The sequence below is a fragment of the Calonectris borealis genome, chromosome 2 (genome assembly GCF_964195595.1).
Source record: "Calonectris borealis chromosome 2, bCalBor7.hap1.2, whole genome shotgun sequence".
Lineage (NCBI taxonomy): Eukaryota > Metazoa > Chordata > Aves > Procellariiformes > Procellariidae > Calonectris > Calonectris borealis.
This window is the reverse complement of record NC_134313.1, coordinates 168593942-168611465: the sequence shown is the minus strand read 5'-3', so window position 1 is coordinate 168611465 and position 17524 is coordinate 168593942. Positions and strand designations below refer to the sequence as shown.

General features: G+C 51.9%; 1 protein-coding gene across 1 annotated transcript in view; it reads right to left on the bottom strand.

Annotated features, from left to right (window-relative positions):
* Window positions 1–15865, bottom strand: part of WNT9A (Wnt family member 9A) — a 56257-nt gene extending 40392 nt beyond the window's left edge. The window contains exon 1 of the mRNA XM_075144361.1: window positions 15771–15865. Coding sequence (XP_075000462.1) covers window positions 15771–15865 — 95 coding nt within the window. The remainder of the gene's footprint in view (window positions 1–15770) is intronic.
* Window positions 15866–17524: the final 1659 nt, after the last annotated feature.

Below are 17524 nucleotides of genomic sequence, written 5' to 3'. Positions count from 1 at the left end.
ACAAAACCCAACGGACCCCGAACATCTCCAAACACCTGGTTAGAAAGGGACCGCTGGCAGCTTCGGGCATGCCTCTCCTCCACCATCCCCATGGCCGTAAGCGAGGTGCAGGCTTTGCACAGTGGCACAGTGGGTCCTTTGAGGGATTTCAGAGCTGCAGCATCAAAGCACAGAGCGGTCTCACAGCCCCGGCACAGCAGGGCAGCAGCATCCACGTCCTATTTGTGTGCAACGCCTGTTCCCTTCTCCACAGCCTGCCGGGCACAGGGGACTTTTCATGAGAATCGTGAAAAACCCGAACTAAAAAAATGAAAGGTTGTTTCCCCCCCCCCAAAAAAAAAAAAAACTCATATAGCAGCTGCCAGCTGCTCCTGTGACCACCCAAAGTGCTCACCTATTTCTTAAGTGATGCTAAACTAAGTAGAGGAGCTGAAATATCATGAGCAGGGGGAGACGCAAGGAGGGGAGAGTGAAGTTAGAGGGCTATTAGCAAAATAAACCTTCGCTCTGGCAGGCTGAAGAAGCAGTGCCAAGAGCGAAGTCGGCACTCATTTCAGTCCTTGGGTTTAACCCTTCCTTTCCTCGACCATCGTCCCTATGAAAGATGGCAAAGGTGTGCCAAATAGCCATTCCCTCCCCAGTCTGCTGGCAGCCACTCAGCAGGGATTAAATCTGAGCCCAGAGCAGCAAAACAGGGGTCTCAGGTGAAGCCCAAGGGATCAGGATGGTATTAAATCAGTTAATGGACTGCAGGGATACAGGCAAGGGGATGGAGAGCCTCATCTGCAGAGGGGTCAGTGCTACCACCTCTCCCCTTTGGAAAGCAGAGCCAAAATACACGAAGGATAAAGATGTTGCGATAATTTTTCCCCCTTGCTCAGAGAGCTTCCCCTCATTTGGTGCTGCAGGATTCCCCTCTTCTCCCCAATATACACATCATCTGACTCTTAAAACACAGAAGAAAACCCTTGTCCTGCCCAACTCTCTCCAAAGCATGAGTTGTCCTGCCCGCTTGCCCAGGGCGTCACAGATGTAATGGCTATTTTTCACTCAAGCTTCAGGGAAATCGAGGCCAATCTCTTTCACAACCACAGCTCATCTTTAACTGGAGAGTTAAATTACTGAGCTAAGAGGATGAGTGCACTGTTGGTGAAATACTGCCATCTTATCCAGCAAGTTAAGGACAGCAGAGAAAAACTGATGTGTGAGTCACTGCCCTGCATTTTTAAGTGAAAAAGCAAAGAGCGTGGTTTAACAAATTAAAAAAAGCAAGAAGTGGAAAAGAAAAAAGAGCAAAAAAAACTAAAAGAGAACAAAACACCTCTAAAACACCCTGGCTGGGCAATTTTAAGCACTGAATCAGCAGATGCAGGAGCTCTTCACAGGAGGTGGTTCACACAGTAGCCTAGGTAATGTGTTTGCAGCTTTGTATCTGAGAGCTGCCTATATTAGTCATCTGTAAGGGGACACTTCAGCAATGCTAACTGGAATGAACTGAGCACAGGAATGCAGAGTGAGGTGGTTAAACCACATCAATTTTGAAGGAGTGCCTCCACACAAGGCTCTAAAGTGCCCTTAATTCAGTTTAGCCTGATTTGCATTGAAATCAAGTATGTTAAAGTGAATTAAGGCTCTTTAATCCCCAAGGAGAGTGTTTCCACCAGGGCCAGTTAAGAGTAATTGAACTAATCCACTTTAAAAGTCAGTTCAGATTAGTTGTGCTAAGTGGCTGTGCAGATGAGGCCTGGGAGCACAGGGACTGTCCCTAGCATGCAATAATCACATCAATCTGCCTCTGGGGCTGCTCTGGGAGGACAGCTACAGCAGGGCTATTTTGCTATCCAAAGGCTGGGAGTGGTCCAAGACACTCAAATAAGAACACTAATAGAAATGTCTACTTGTGCTTGACAGGTGCCATCTGGTTGCAACTGAAGGCATTTTCCACATGTATTTTCTGTACATACCATATAGGCTGGGTATGGCCAAGGGAGGAAGCTGTTTTTTTTTTTTTTAATGGGCAGCTCAGGGACCAGGTTGCTGGTCCAAAAAAATGCTGGCAGCATCTCTCATTCAAGCCATGCTTGAAGCTCACATCCCCTCACTGCAATATTGCAGGTCTCCACTGTCCCTGTCCCAGAGATGTCAGGAGATGTACTGTGGGCTCGGTGGAGGACTGAAGGGACCACCTCCCCCATGCACTAATGGCTGGGGGTGGTTGGTTTCCCCATTTACTGCTATCGCACCCACCCCACTTCTGCAAGCTCCCAGGATGTTACCCACTTCCCACTGGTTTCTACACCAGCTTTTCAACTGGACGCAACTTTTTAGAGCAAAATCAGTTCAGCCCCACACACTTCCCACAGAAATAGGGAAGGAAAAGCTAAGAAGGGGCAACAGAAATCAAAGTGAGGGCTAACAACCACCCCAAACCCCATCCTGCCCCGATTTCTACTGCAGGTCCCCCCCCAGACCAGGCAGCAGCACAGAGCAGGCTCAGCCCAGGTTTTGCCTTTCTAGGAAAGCACCGAACCCCTCTGTTTCATCCAAGCCAGTTCTTCCCCAGCTAAGAATAATCCCCCCAGCTGCTGTTTGATTTACACATTACCATGGACGCACAGTGTTTTTTATCTGGTAGATATACAGGGGGAGAGGGAGCAAGTCTGCGTGTGTTCGTTCTAGTTAATGTTTCCTGTGCGGTTCAGGCCGTTATGCCTACAGGTATGTTTATTCCACTACTTTAGCAAACCAGCAGACTTTTTAATGGAACTGTTGATATTTTTCCTGGCTGATCCTCCTGGAGAGGCGAGGCAGCGTACAAATGAAGTTCATTCCTAGCTCCAGCCTGAAGCTACTCTTCTCCTCCTGGGACCGCAGGGAATTGAAGGTTTCCATTGCACTGGTCAGATTTCTTCCTTCTCCAGCCTTCAAGTTTTAGATACATAAACAGAGGCGCTCGGGCAGCTGACAGTAGCAGGAGCAATGCGTGGCTGGTGCTTTATGCAAGGGCAGCAGCTGCACTGAAAATCCAGCCGTGCATCTCCCAGCAAGGCTCTGGAAAAGGATAGCGGGCGCAACACTGCACCCTTAAAATGAAGGCTCAACTACGCAGCTTGTTTTGAAGTCAGATCTTGCAGGCTGAAGCTAAGGGTTTCCTGCTTGTTAGCGTTTCAGAGGTCACTAAGCCATCAGGAGATCCCCCATACATTTGTCTTTAAAGCCCCTTTATTGTTGCAACAGGAGCAGTAACTTCAATCCCAGAGGGTTCTGCTTCATCAGGCACCTATAGAAGACACTTTCAGACCTGGTCTATATTCTAAGATCCCTCGGGGGTCCTGAGAAGAGACAAGGGGTGTGCACCAAGTCCCTGACTCAGCTCACAGCCTGCTCCCCCTGAAAACAGCCCTGTTTTACAAGCTGAAGTACCCTGAGGTTGATGCATGTGCCCAAAGCCACGCAGATGCCTGGCAATCTCTCTGCTCCCTTCACCCCCATGGAGCAATGAGGCAAAACTTACCCCTGGCCTCTGAACACATCCAGACAGATCAGACACCAGCTCTAGAGCCTCTTCAATTGAAAGCACTTGAAAGGAGTGCTCCAAGGATCACTGGTAACAGAGTAAACAGCCCCACGCAAGCAAGAGCATCTGTTTGAACAAGGTTACCCAACTGCCCCCGGCCCTGGGCTGCTGATCTGTCCAACAGCAACTGAAGCACAGCATCCCTGCGAGCAGCTCCCCAGCCTCGTACCGCACTCAATGCTGGAGCAGTCTGGGAGCAAACGGGGTCACCATCCACCTCCACACCATGAGGTACTCCCCTGCCTACAGCCTGGTCTGCAAGGGAGAGCATCCAACCCCCGCCAGCTGCTAGGGGACATGCTAAAAATATGGCCAGTGTCACCACGTAACAGGGTTATCAAGCCTGGTGCAGTCCCAAACTCCAATGAGTCAGAAAAGACCAAGCCTTCAAGCTCACCTCCCCCCTCCCAGTGCCAGCTCCAGCTCTCAGATTTTCCATGAGCCTTGCAGCAGCCCAAGCAAGTCCCTCAAGGGATGTGGTGCTGAGGGAGGATGCCCTTCTCTTGCTCTGGTACCTTCCACGAGGCAATATCTGGGACAGCCCACTGGGAACCTGGTCCATGCACTGGGGAAGACTGGGACCACAAGCTCCCCAGAGACAACCTGCAGTTAGTTTTAAGACATCTCCACTACAGCAAGTGAGATTTGTTTCTGCATGGCTGTTGATCCCTCCGCAAGCTCAGGAGACAAACGCAGGATTATGCCACTCCCCTCCAAACGCTATCTCTTTGGCCGAGCATCTGTCCTGCACCTTGCAGAGACAGGTCTCTGCCTATAAACACATTTTCATCAGCTGCAAAAACCAGAATGGAGATTATGGCTTCCATTAGGCAAAACAAAGAATAGCCATGTAACACTGACTACAGGGTCTGCTCAAAGCCTTGTTTAGTCCAGTTCACACTCTCCCAAGAGCAGCTCTTCAGCTTCAGTCCTCTCTTCAAACTCATGCTAAGCCTCTGGATTTCCAGAGTCAACATGGGACAAGCCAGAAGATAGAAATAGTCACCAGGGATGCAACACAGCCGTGCTAATGAGCCAAAGGAAGTGTTGGATCTTTGGTTAGACCCTGTAATTCAGCTCAAGTGGCTGTTTCACCTCTGGCCTGTCAGATCAACTTGCTAACCACAGACTGGGAAATAGCTCCCTGCTAGCTCCCAGCAGGAGATTTCTCTTTGGCAGAGGCTGAAAACATCCCTACCCCCCCTCACCTTTGATTACTGAGAGGCCCAAAGATGCAGAAAGCTATGCTATAAGTTTGCCAGGTATTTCAAGATCTCACCTTACACTGGAAGAGGATTAGGGCTAGAAAAGAATTTCGTCAAGATTAAGCAAAACAAGTCAGTTCTTTTAAATAAAGTATCAGTTCTGGTGAATTGTCCCCAGAGGGGTTTGGGCTGCAGGGTAGGGTTTCTTGTCAGAGGAGATGGGCAGCCCTGGAGAGCTGTAGCACAGCAGGGCTTGCAGCAGAGCAGTGAGCTGAACTGAGCTGGGCAAGCTCCACTGAAGTCATTGACTGCTCTGGGAGAGGTCCCAGTAGCCAACACCAATGGAGCCAGCCCAAAAGGATTTGCCCAAATTGGATCCTCATCCTAAGTGCAATCACACTCAGCTGGTTCCCAGGTACCCAGTCCCACCAGCTGCCCTGGCTCCCAGCTGAATACCCCACCCTGAGCTGAGCTTGGCTCCCAGACACTCTGATGTCATAGCACATGTCATTCACACCATAACTCTCACCTGCGCAAGACCAAAGCTGGTTCCATACAATGGAGAAGCTCAGCTCTACAAGCAGTGCCACTGCAAGAGGCAGGGCCATGTAGTGCTGTGACATGCCCCAGGTCAGTGGGGTACAGATGCTCCCAGACCTGAGGGGGGACACTAGAAGTCTCCTTTGAGACTGCTGAAGGAGGTATCCAGGTGGGTATCCAGGTATCCTCAGACCTGGGTGGGTTGGCATACTTCTGTTAGAGAGCAGTAGGATGTAAAGAAGCTGGGAGGCACCAAAATACCTTCCCAGGCTAAACTCAAGTGGAAGCACATTTTCTTTGCACGCCTGAGTATTTTGCCATGCTTTGTCTGATGTTCCCTCACCCACACTCCCCAGTGCTGAAAGGCACTGCCTTAAAAGAGGCTCTGCACCCATAGGAGACAGGACTGACTGGTTTTTCATGGGAATCAGGAGACACTGAAGTCAAAGCAAGATTTGGAGGAAGCAAGCCATCTGGGAAAGGATCTGGCAGACCTCCTGCAGGCAAGACACCTGCAGGCAGAGTGAGGAACTTCGGTGTCAAGACCAAGCAGGGTAGATCCACACCAAAAGCAGTAGTCAGCAACCAGGGAGAGGTCTTAGCACTGATTCAAAGTGAGGCATTGTATTGGTCACCAGGGTAAAATGAAGCCCCTATAAGCTCAGCTTCAGGCACAGCCAAGGAGCACCATGAAGATTGAACATCCAGAAGATTGAAGAATTCACCTTGGCAACTTCAGAGAGCAAGGTGTTCGCTAACAGTAATCCTAGAAGATGGAGCTGGAAAGCCCCACAAGAGGTCCTCTGCAACATGCAGAATCAGCTTCACCTACAATCTTCAGTTGCAATCTCTAACAAAAGTGCAGTTATGCCCCCCAGGGCTGCCTGGCTTTGTTTTGTTCCAATACCAAGCATGAGATCACCAATCTTTAAAGAAAAAAAACAATGAACCCACAGAGAAGACATTACGATGAGGATATTTAAAGGTCTGAGCTCACCATAGTAGTGAAAGCCAGTCAATACACCCAACTCAGCAGGGGTTCACACCGCAAGATTGACACTGGGAATTAGCTGTAGGCAGATCACGAGGAGTAGGGCATAGCAACGCCTCTGTGCAGTTTCTTTTAAGCAATCAGGTGGGGAAGTCTACAAAGATCACAGCAAGCAAGTCATGAGAGCAACCCACCAGGCTGTGCATGCCAGAGCTCAGCAGATGGGCACCCCTCTGACATGAGCGCTTGGCGATCCCGCAGCCCCCCACCAACAGCCCCTCCAGCCAAGTCTACGGAGGGGTCAGCTAGCACCAGTGCACTCCTGCGCACACTGTAGCAACACACAGCACGCTCCCACATGCAGAGCTGGGGAAGCCGTCACATACAGCTGATTGACGACAGCAGGGAACATAAATAAGGCACTTTGTGGAGCTGGAATTTAAGGGGTAATAGCTTGCTCTGACTGGAAGTTAGAACATGTATTCTTGAAGACATGGCTGAGCCTACCTCGGTAGATGCTCATCTGGCAGTGCTGATGCTTTTGGAGCAGAGTCATGACCAGCTCCTTTTGGGAAGAAGTTAAGAGGTGCTTAAGATAGAGAAGCAGGAAACCCAGTGTCAAGCCATGGGCTCTGCGCATCAAAGTAATTCACCTTGGCAGCCTGTCTCACCTACCTGTAGGTTACACATGAAGGCATCACCCAGGGGTCAGACTCAAGACACACGCTTGTGCATCTCAAAGGAAGCTGTTAATTTTGCTGGACTCTAACAATGGAGAAAAAAATTAATCAGACCAAGAGCAGATGGAAGCCAATTCTTTTGCTCATCAGCTGACCTCTTCCAAAAGGACTTGGTCTTGAAAGCAAGAGTTGTTCGACCATACTTGCTTTGGGAGGCTGCTCAACAGTGTTGTTTCAGAGAAGTTCAACAGCGGACCAAGGTTCTGGCTAAACTTCTGCCCGTTCCTCCCAGGACTGCCTTAGCCAGACAGGGCCATTTGACAGGTTTTTAAGCAAAGCTCAGATATTCCTATGGGCATCTCAGTACTTCATTCACATCTAGGGGAAATCACACGTTGCTCCACAGCACAAGAAGCTACCTCCTACTATGCACAGAAAATGGCCAATTATGCTATTTCAGTCTCTGGAAGACTCAGAACAGTTTTTCCAAGAAAGGAAACTTTTGCTACAATTGTGAAACTTGTCCATCCAGCGCACAGCAAATGCAGAAGTCAGAGCAAGCTAGTTTTTCCCCCAAAGTGCATAAGCATCTGGCTATCCAATTAATGCTATTTTAACGAGCTAGGCCAAATGAATGCGCTCACAAAATTCATGCCAACTCCCATACAGCATGACATCCCATCAACATGAACTGCACGCTCCATGCTACCTTCCAAGCCAGCACAGACTCAGCATTAATGTCAGATACTGTTGAGTTTGCATGTTCTACAGTGGACGTATAGAAGAGCTGTTTTGCTCTGTGTTCTTTCCAAAGGAAGAGTTCAAGTTTTTTTAACCTGTCATTTCCCCTTCCCCCAAAAGAAATCCTTCAGCAACTGAATTAACAAAATACTCCCCACACCGTATAGAAGAATGATTTAAGGTCACAAGCAGACTGGAAGACCACATAGCACATGCAGGAGCTGCTTGATCCATTTGAAATAGAGTTCTCTGCAACAGCTAAGGGGAAAAAGGCAGAATAGATTTTTCTATCAGCTAGAGCAAATCCTGTAACTGCTATGTTTATCCATGTAGTCAAAATACTCCCTGTTCCACTTAGCACAGTGCAAACATGCATTACAATAAAATGTAAAGCTTACTGAGCCGATAAACTTCATAAGTGTGTTTTATGACAGTATCTCAAGAGATAAGACTCATTAGCACTTACAGCCACGATCTGAGGGAACCTTAAAAAGCATGGTTAAAAACAGGAGAAGAGGAAAAATTTGCAACTAGATGTCAAAAAAACAGCTTTCTACCCAGCATCATAATTTCTAGCTCCCACTCAACTTGACCTGAGCTGGCTCCCCAGCTCTGGGTCCAGTAAGTCAGGAAAACATATCCTACCTGTCCTGCCTGCAGCCAGACCGTGTGCTGGTCCAGGACCTGCAGCACCAGTCTCCCTGCAGCCACATTCTGCAGGAGGAGCAGTAGCCTCCCATCAGCATTTAACAGTGCAAGCAACAGGCCCTCTGCTTGAGGGCTGCTCAGATTGAGAAAGCAATTGCATTAACATGCTACAAGCCACTAGAGAGCTTTTTTGGCTGCAGAGGGAAAGGCTGCTTCGTTATGGAGGGAAGCCAGAGGCTCAGCATGTTTGCAGTCTGGAAAGCCAGGTACATGAGACTTCTTGGATTGCTTCAATACACACCCTCAGAGAAGCACGGGGAAGCTGGCAGGTTGCTACCTGGACAGTCAGGGGGGGTAAAGCAGCTTGTGTCTAACCTAGGCTTTTAGTATGAACTAAGCAAGTGCCACCCCACCCAAGGGTGCTTGCTCCAGGAGGTAGCTGTAGCTGCATGGTTAGGCAGAGGGAGCCTTTACATCCAGCAGATCAAGACAGGTTTAATGCATTGAGTCCTCTCCTCTCAAATGCCTCAGGCAGCAAATATTATGGCAAGAGCTGTCCCATTTGTACTCTGCAGAACTCAAGTGACCAGAGAACCCAAGCCCTGAAGTTGCCACATTGCTCCAGGTAACTAGAACAGAGGATCGATACGGAGCTTCTGGCAGCAGAAGTCCTTACACCTCTGGTAGCCTGACCTAGGAGACCATGTTCAAGCAAGTCTGCCCCATGGGGATATTCAATGTAGTATCTCCTCAGCAGTCTCCAAAAAAGCTTCAAAATCCCTATTCAACCTAAGTCCCTCTTCCTAGAAAGCAGCTATGCACAGAGACATAAGAGGGAGACAGGGCAGGCAAATCTGGCCTTCAGTTCTTATGAGCTGAGCTTTCTAGGTCCCACCACCCCTGTGCAGCTCTACATCAGAAACTGCCTCATGCAGTGGAAGCACTGGTGATGCTCGCTGTTTCTGTACCTGCTCTGGCTACTGAGACTCCTCCAAGAATACAGATAGTTTAGTTCAGCAGTGTCCTCTGGCTTGGCTTTTCCACCAAAAAAAAAGTCTCAAGGATCCTTTAAATATCAGTGTTTCACCAAGGAAGACACCAGGAATAAAAACAGTCAGCATCTCCCTAAATGAAGGGAATGGAATGGAGCATCCCTGGGACAGGCACATCTTCTCCAGGAGGCAATTACACCAAGTCTGCAAGCACGGTGGATTAAGTAGACAGAAAAATGAAGAAAGCAGCAGAGACCGACAAAACCCAGTCCGGTCAGAAAGATTCAAACTAAGGAGCACCACATCAGCTTCTCCATGCAGTCTTCCAGACCTTCCACTTAACCCTCCCCCTTCCCAGTCCCACAGCCTAATTCAATTACCTACCACTGAATAAGCCTTAAGGCAATTCTCATTACCCTGCGATAAAGCACAAGGCCTTTAATTATTAAACACTCATGGGCTTTTTGTGTTCGGGTTGTGGGGCTGGACTCCCTTTTATTGTTGTTAGCAGCTTCCAGAAAGCAAGTTAATCATTGACCAGGCCTTTCACCAGGAGACCAGAGTCCTATAGATTCCTGGTCTCTAGTTCTGCATCACCAGTCACACTAAAAAAGTCACTGGCCTCCTCCTGCTTTGCCAAGTATCACTTAATATTCACCTAACGAGCCATCTTCTCCCCCTAGGGAGTCATCTGTAGCACTGGTGACCCCTGCCAATAAAACAAGCAGTATTTGTGAGCATTGCGTGCAGTCACTGTATCCATTAACAAGTTGAGTTCAGATAGAGATGGCCCCGATGTCTTTCCAAGTAAGGGAAACTGAGGCACAAGGTAGTGGTTCCCAAGGCTCAAGCAACATGGTCAATCCAGTACATGAGTCCAAGACATACTAATCCATGTCTGAATAAAGTTTTGCTCCATCCTCTGAGCACACTGCAGATAGAGGAAGCTTTCAGGTACCTCCCAAAGTAATTTGGGACAGATCTGGGTCCCAAGGAGTGAAGATGCAGGTCTGGTGGACCTTAGCTGCGTGCACAGTTATTTTTCCAAATGCTCCTGGGTTTGTCACCACCCTTATGGCACTTCATCAATTCCAGTGCTGCCTTTAAGCATCTACAAAAGCAAATGCTTCTTCTGGGCATGGGGCTCCCCTTCGCAAAGGAATGGAGGTTAAACACTGCTTTCAATTGACCCAGAGAGGTCAACTTTGGGAGAGACGCCAGTCAGGACTCCGAGAGATCAGTCTCTATGTCACAATTCACCCAGCTCAAAAGGAGCAGGAAAAAAAAAAACACCAGCCAGGCACACCCTTCCTGTTCCAAGGAAACCCAGAAATCCAGCACCTTAAAAACCAGCATCACCATCTAGAAAAAGCAGACCACCACAGGGTGGGATGGCAAAGCCACCCTCCCAGCCCCGGGAGCTGCCTCCTTACGCTCCAGCTGTGTTTGCCTGCGTGCCGCATTCCTCCCTCGCCACCCGAGTCCAGGTTTTGTTTTTTTGGGTTGTGCTGAGAACCAGCTGCTCCATCTCACACACGCCAGAGACGACCGGCGCGTCTGGAAAGCCAACACGCTGTGGCCTGGCTACGCAACAGCTTCCCGAGAAGTTCACACGCCTTCGGCCGAAGCTGCAAACGCAAGCGTGTGGCCCCACACTACCATCAAGTGACAGGTACAGAAATTCTTGATATGCAACAGCCATGTTAGCACCTAGCATATCCCGCAGGCTGGAAAAAAAAACAGGCAGGAAAGCCTGCCAGCACCAGTGGGCTTGCTTTTCTTGGAGATGACATTCAAGCTGATGCCACACACTTGTAGCGACAGAGTTCAGAAACTCAGGCTAACTCTCAGCCCCCTTAAGAGCCCACCCCATCGGGGTGGTCACAACCCCTGAATACCCCTTCAAGCCCAGTATCTTTTCTAAGTCATTTTAGCAGAATCACACCCTGAAGTGCAGGGCACCGTAATATTTCTACCCCAGCAGCACCTAAAGCATAGCAGGGTACCTATTCTGCACCTGCCAATAAGAGCAAATTATATTGCGCTTCCCACACCAGAAAACCCCACCATGCAGTAAGGAACCTGCCCTCACTAGCAATGTGTTGGTAAATTAGGGCAAGCTATGCTTCCCCTCCCTCCCTCTCCCCCACGCAAGCATTTAAGGGTTCCTGTTGCCTGCGTGCAGTGTACAGATCAGTTACATTTATGAAGAACATTGCAATCTGTCAATATAAACACTATGTAAGCATGAGCCACTTGTAACATTACTACTGTCCTGACAAGTGTTTGCAGAGGGGGCAGAACTGCTCGGCTCCTTCTGCTGCTGGAGGAAAGCAGAGCAAACTCCGAGCTGCAGAAACCAAGACTTCTTCCAACAAGAAAAAAAGGAGGGGAGGCATCAAAACTAAGTCAGACTGTAAATCAGAACACCCAGAAAGAAATAGAAGGGGTTTGATTTATGGCCTGGACAGGTTGCAACCTCAGAGCCACAGACCAGGCAGCTCCTACAGGCTGGTTTGCCATCCCGCTAGCACCAGGGCACAGCAAGACTGAAGTTAATCAGCCTGCCTGTCACCCCAGCATGGCTAATCTTGTCATCTGCCACTCCCAAAGCCCAGTAGTGCAAGACTCAACACAATTCCCAGATGCCGCTATGGCATTTCCACCACCCCCTAACCACATTTGAGAGAGGAAGGGGAGGTACCCACACCCAAACCTTGTAAAGCACAAGAAAAGCAGAGAGGGGAGGATAGTGAGATGCAATGCTTTCTCAGGGATCCCGGCAGTCTGGGGCTACTCCAAGCTACCCCCATCAGCCAGCTGTAATATGGTGCAAATTAGTTTTCAGACAGCCCGGGTGCAGAGGAGATGGCTGAACATAAAAGCAGGTTCACTTCTAGAACAGCCAGTGCATCTCAACAAACCAGTCTCAGCTAACGCTTATCTCAAGGCAATGCTTCCCCCTCTGGTATAGGCTCAGCCAGTAACAGTCTCCCATACATACTCCTACCCGAAAATGCACCCTTCAGCAGCGGGCATCCTGATGAGCAACTAAGCCTACCACAAGCCATCAGGTCCTGCTCAGTTTTGCAGGCATGCTCTTTCTAGCATCAAAAAGTCTCCTGTCAGACAAGGCTTAGGAGCTGTAGCACCACCACATCCCTGAAGTCAGCTTCTTTCAGCTGCTTTCCAGTAACCAGCGCTAACAGACCCCTCCTGAGTAGGTGCCCACAGGGACTCAGCTCTGCTCACTGCTACACGTCAGCATCACTTCAGGTCCTGCCTTTGCTGTGTACCAGCTCCAGGTCAAGCTGGCACCTGCTTCTCTCCTGCACCAGGGAGGAGGTCAGCAACACCCGGGGAGCAGCGCTGAGGCTGCCAGCATAACCCTAGGCAAGGGACAAGCCTGTCCCTCCCTTCACCCCAGACAGTGAACTCTTACCTTCAGCACATGTCCTAACCAGGCAGCTTGGGGATGGAGCAAGACAGTAGCAAGGGCCCCATCTGCACCAACTGCTTTATCTCACATACACCAAGCTCTACTTCCAGAGGGCGTTTATCATTTTTGGCTGCTTGTGCAACCCTCTAAGACACTAGAGCCAGACATACAGAGAAGCAGCAGCCTCCAACCATGGCCTTCCCACCCCAGCATCCCCTCCCACCCGCTAGCTGCCCCTGTGGGGCAGACACAGACATAACTACATGCTGACACAATCTTGTTATCATGTAACCAATGCCCGATTTCTGTCCCCGTGCACTAATTCCCCGCCAGGCCACACATTTGGAGACGCTGAATTCTTTCCCTGAAATAAGACATCGGGGATGGGATGGAAGGGATCATCCACAGCTGTCCCTATCCCCCACCAGACTGTGGGACGGAGCAGCTAAGCTGCAGCTACAGCGTGACATCTGTTTAACACAGCCGCCTGCTGCGCTCTGTGCCCCACCGCCTCCTCCGACGGGGATGTTAGCACCTAGAGCAGAGGGTCTAGCAGGCCACCAAAAGGTGTCGTGGTGGCTTTGATGATACCTTGGACTGGGAAGGAGTGTCCCTTCCCTTACCTAGAAAGGGTGTTGCATTAACTGAGCCCACTTCGTTTCAGCTCAGCCCCTGAGCAAAGGGTGATGCAGCCAGGCTTTTAGAAAAGATTTATATTAGAATACAGATGTGCTTCCTCACCTGGAGCAGTTCCTTCATGCATGTGGCTACCTTCCTAGGCATAGCAAGAAGGGCTCATGCCAGCCTTCACGGGGCACTTGCAGACCCACCAAGAGCTCTGCAGGAGCATACAGCTTTTACCAGGTAGGATTTCTTTCCTTATCAATATATAGAAGCCCGCAGCAAGAAGGGCTCAGCTATTCCACACACACTTGTTAGATCACATATCACTGGGGATTAGCGGGGACCCTAGACCTCAGCACTGACTATTCCCCTATGTCCCCAGCAGCTCAGCAAGCACAATCTCTGCTTTAGGCCTCTTGGAAGAACAAAGAAGAGATTAGTAGCAGATGCTGCTCCTTTGCTGTGGCTCTAACCAGAGAGCAGGACACTTTGCATAAGCAAACTTCACTGCGCACCGCAGCAGCCCTGGAGAGCTTGGAGTGCACATCTGGCTGGGTGCACATGTGGCAGCATCTCCTCTTCCCTCTTTATTGCCAGAGAGGGAGTCTCAAATCAGAAACAGCAGCCGTACTGAGACAGAGGGAATAACCCAAAGTGGTCAGGACAGACCTAGCAGCACACTTCCCTTGGCTCAACATGTTCACTCTAAAGTTAAAATCTACACCGGCCACACGAGGCCAGAAGAGAAATCCCAGAAGCAAGCGACTGGAATGAGTTACCTGCCACACTACAGCAGATACCAGCACCGTGTGGATTAACAGGAGAGTTACAGCCAAACTCCTTACAAGCCCTGTCAGTCCCTAAGGCACAGTACAACTGCACAGTGCCGGTGGTCTTCGGCAGACACATAATCTAACGGGCTCGGTATAGCCCTCTGTGTGCTGCTAGGGGAGAAGAGGGCTTTTCCTAAAACCCTATGCACACAGGACAGGCTGTTTCCTCATAAAACCAGCCCCAGAAGCAGGAAGTTAAATGGTTCTTGAGTTGGAAACAGAAGATGTAAGTAGCACTGTTTGGAAAACTTTGCCAGACCACAAGCAATTGACAAGCCTCAACACCAGGATTTGTTTTACTGGAAAGAGGGGGGGGGGGGGGGGGAACTTCAAGTCCGCTAAAAGATTCTCCAGGGCCGGTCCAGTGGCTCCTACCAGCGGTCACATCCCAAAAAAGAAGCAAAAACCATCACTCTTGAGTAAACTTGCACTGAAACCTCTTAATCAGGTGCTCGCATCCCACTCCCCTCGCAAGCCGACCCCATTTTGGGCGAAGTCTTTTTTTTAAGAAAAAAGACAGGAGGCAGCTACACTGACACCCCAAAAAGCAAAGGGGGTGTCAGGGTGGGAAAGCCCGCAGACCCTTCGCTGCGGGATGAAGCCTCACGACGTGGCTGCGGTTGCGGGGGGCCTTTAAAAAGAGGGAGTGAGCGGGTTTACTTGGGTCCTCCAGCTCAGTCCCCCCCAAGGAAGGGGATAAGGGGGACGAGGGGGTCGGGGGGAGGGAGCGGGATCCACCTGCGCGGCGCGGAGCGGGCGCGGACCGGGCCGGTAGCGCCCCCTGCCGGTTGCGCCCCTGCACCGCGCACAGGTGAGCGCCTCGGGATGCGGCGGCTCCGCACCGCTCCGCACCTCTCCGCGCTCAGCCCGGAGGGGATCCTCACCTCTGTTGGGAATAAGCTTTGCACCGGCCCAGGCTGGTGACAGCAGCACGCACCCCCCAAAAAAAAAGCCAACAACACCGCCGGGGTGATGTCGGGACCCGCTGGTGCTGAAGCACACGCTTAAATTGCGGGAAAAAAGAGGGTTTTGGGGGGCTGTCCCATGCTGGAGGAGGTTACAGCACGCACCTGGAGCCGAGCTCCCCGGACACCCCGCTACGGGTCCCGCCGCCCACCCCATCGGGGAAGGGCAGAACAAGACGCTCCCTCGCCCGCAGAGTTTCTGCCTGCGGCCCCCGGGGAAAAGCACGGCAGCTCCCGACAGGCTGCAACCTGCAGCTCGCGGAGAGCCCGGCCGTGCCGAGGGGATTAGGGTCGCCCAGATCCGAGCGGCGGAACGGGGGAGAGGCACGGACACGGGGCTGTCCCTCCCCGGAGCGGCTGTCAGCGCCGGCGGAGGGGATGCCCGCACCCGCCGGCGGGGGTGAAGGAAGGAGGCTGCCGGCAGCATCCCCACCTCGAGCGGGACGGGGAAGGTGCAAAAACCTCTTTTGCAAAACAAATAACTAAAATAAAATAGAAAAGGCGGAGCGGGGTGGGGGTTGCGCTGAGCACCTACCCGAAGTAGGCGGCGGAGGGCCGCGGGGCGCAGGCGAGCAGCCCTAGGAGCGCGCAGGAGGAGAGCCATCCCAGCAGGACGTGTCCATCCAGCATCTTGCAGCGGCGCCGGCGCTGCTCATCTCGTTCCCCCGCCGCGCCCGCTGCGGTCCCGCCGCCCGTCCCGCTTCTTATAGCGCGGCCGGCGGCGAGCGCCCGGCCGGCGGAGGGGCGGGGCAGGGGCGGGGCCGGCGCGGAGGGGTGGGGCTGCGGCGGAGGGGCGGGGCGGGAGGCGGTGGGGACACGCCCCAGGGAGGCGGGCACCGCGGGGAAGGCGGAGAGAGCGGGGCGGGACGGGACCGGGAGGGGTGTGCAGGGGATGGGTGTCCCCGGCCCGGGTGTCCTGGGACTGGGTGTCCCGGGGCTGGGTGTGACACGGCCAGGCAGGAAAGGGCTGGATGTGCAAGGGCTGGATGTACCAGGGATGGGCAGTTGTGCAAGGACCAGATGTGCAAGGGGTGGATATGCCACATCTGGACAGCTGTGCAAGGGCTGGGCAGTCATGCAAGGGTTGGGTGTACAAGGGCTGGACGTGGGAGGGACAGGCAGCTGTGCTAAGGTTGGGCAGTTGAGCAAGGGCTGGGTGTGCAAGGGCTGGGTGTGCCAGGGATGGGCAGCTGTGCAAGGGCCAGGTGTGCAAGGGCTGGCCGTGCCAGTAGTGGGCATGCAAGGGCTGGATGTGCCGGGGCAGGACAGTTGTGCAAGGGCTGAATGTGCCAGGGACAGGCAGCTATGCAAGGGTCAGGCAGTTGTGCAAGGGGTAGATGTGCCACATCTGGGCAGCTGTGCAAGGGCTAGGCAGTTGCGCAAGGGCCAGGTGTGCAAGGGCTGGACTGCCATGCCAGCACTAGGCATGCAAGGGTTGGATATGCAAAGGCTGATCAGCTGTGCATGGACCAGACGTGCAAGGGCCAATCAGTCGTGCAAGCGCTAAGCGTGCAATGGCTGAGGGGGGGTCACACAAGGGCTGCAGGTGCAAGAACTGATCCATCATGCAAGAACTAGGCAGTTGTGCAAGGGCTGGACAGTCACCCAAGGGTTAAACATGTCTCTCAATATTTCAAGGGCTAGACAGCCATGGAAAGGCAGGATGGGCAAGGGCTGATCCAGCATGCAAGAGCTGATCAGTGGTGCAAAAGCTGGATGTGGAAAGACACAGGCATCACACTCTCCTGCGCACACACTCCCAGCCCTGTGCAAGAGCGATGCACCCCAGCGATCGCTGGTGCAATGGAGGGGAGCACAGAGACCCCAATGCATGGACAGGACGATGAGCATCCCGGCTGGGAAGTAGTTAATGCCCTAAATGTCAGCCCTTGGGGACGGTGCTGGGTGCCAGCGTTGTTCCAGGTCGGTCTACGTCACTCTCACCGTCATCCTCGAGGCAATTTCTGCACCCGCTGCCGCCCAAGAACAAAAAGGTTTCCCTCCTGAGCGTGTGTGTGTGTCATGCTGCTGAACCGCCCCGTGTCCCCGCGGGGACAGAGACAGGAGGACACGCAGGTACTTGGCACTGGACTCTGATCTCAAAAGCCACCATCCCCAAGGGTTTAAGGTGTTCAGCTCCACAGAGCTGTGCCCAGCAGGTGACAACTGGGCACGTGACGAGACAGCGAGACCCTCGGATAACCGTGGTGGGGTTTGTCTGTGTTTCTGACCATGATAGTTTGCAGACAAATCAATTTGGGAACCACGCAGGGGGTGGGTTAATGGGGA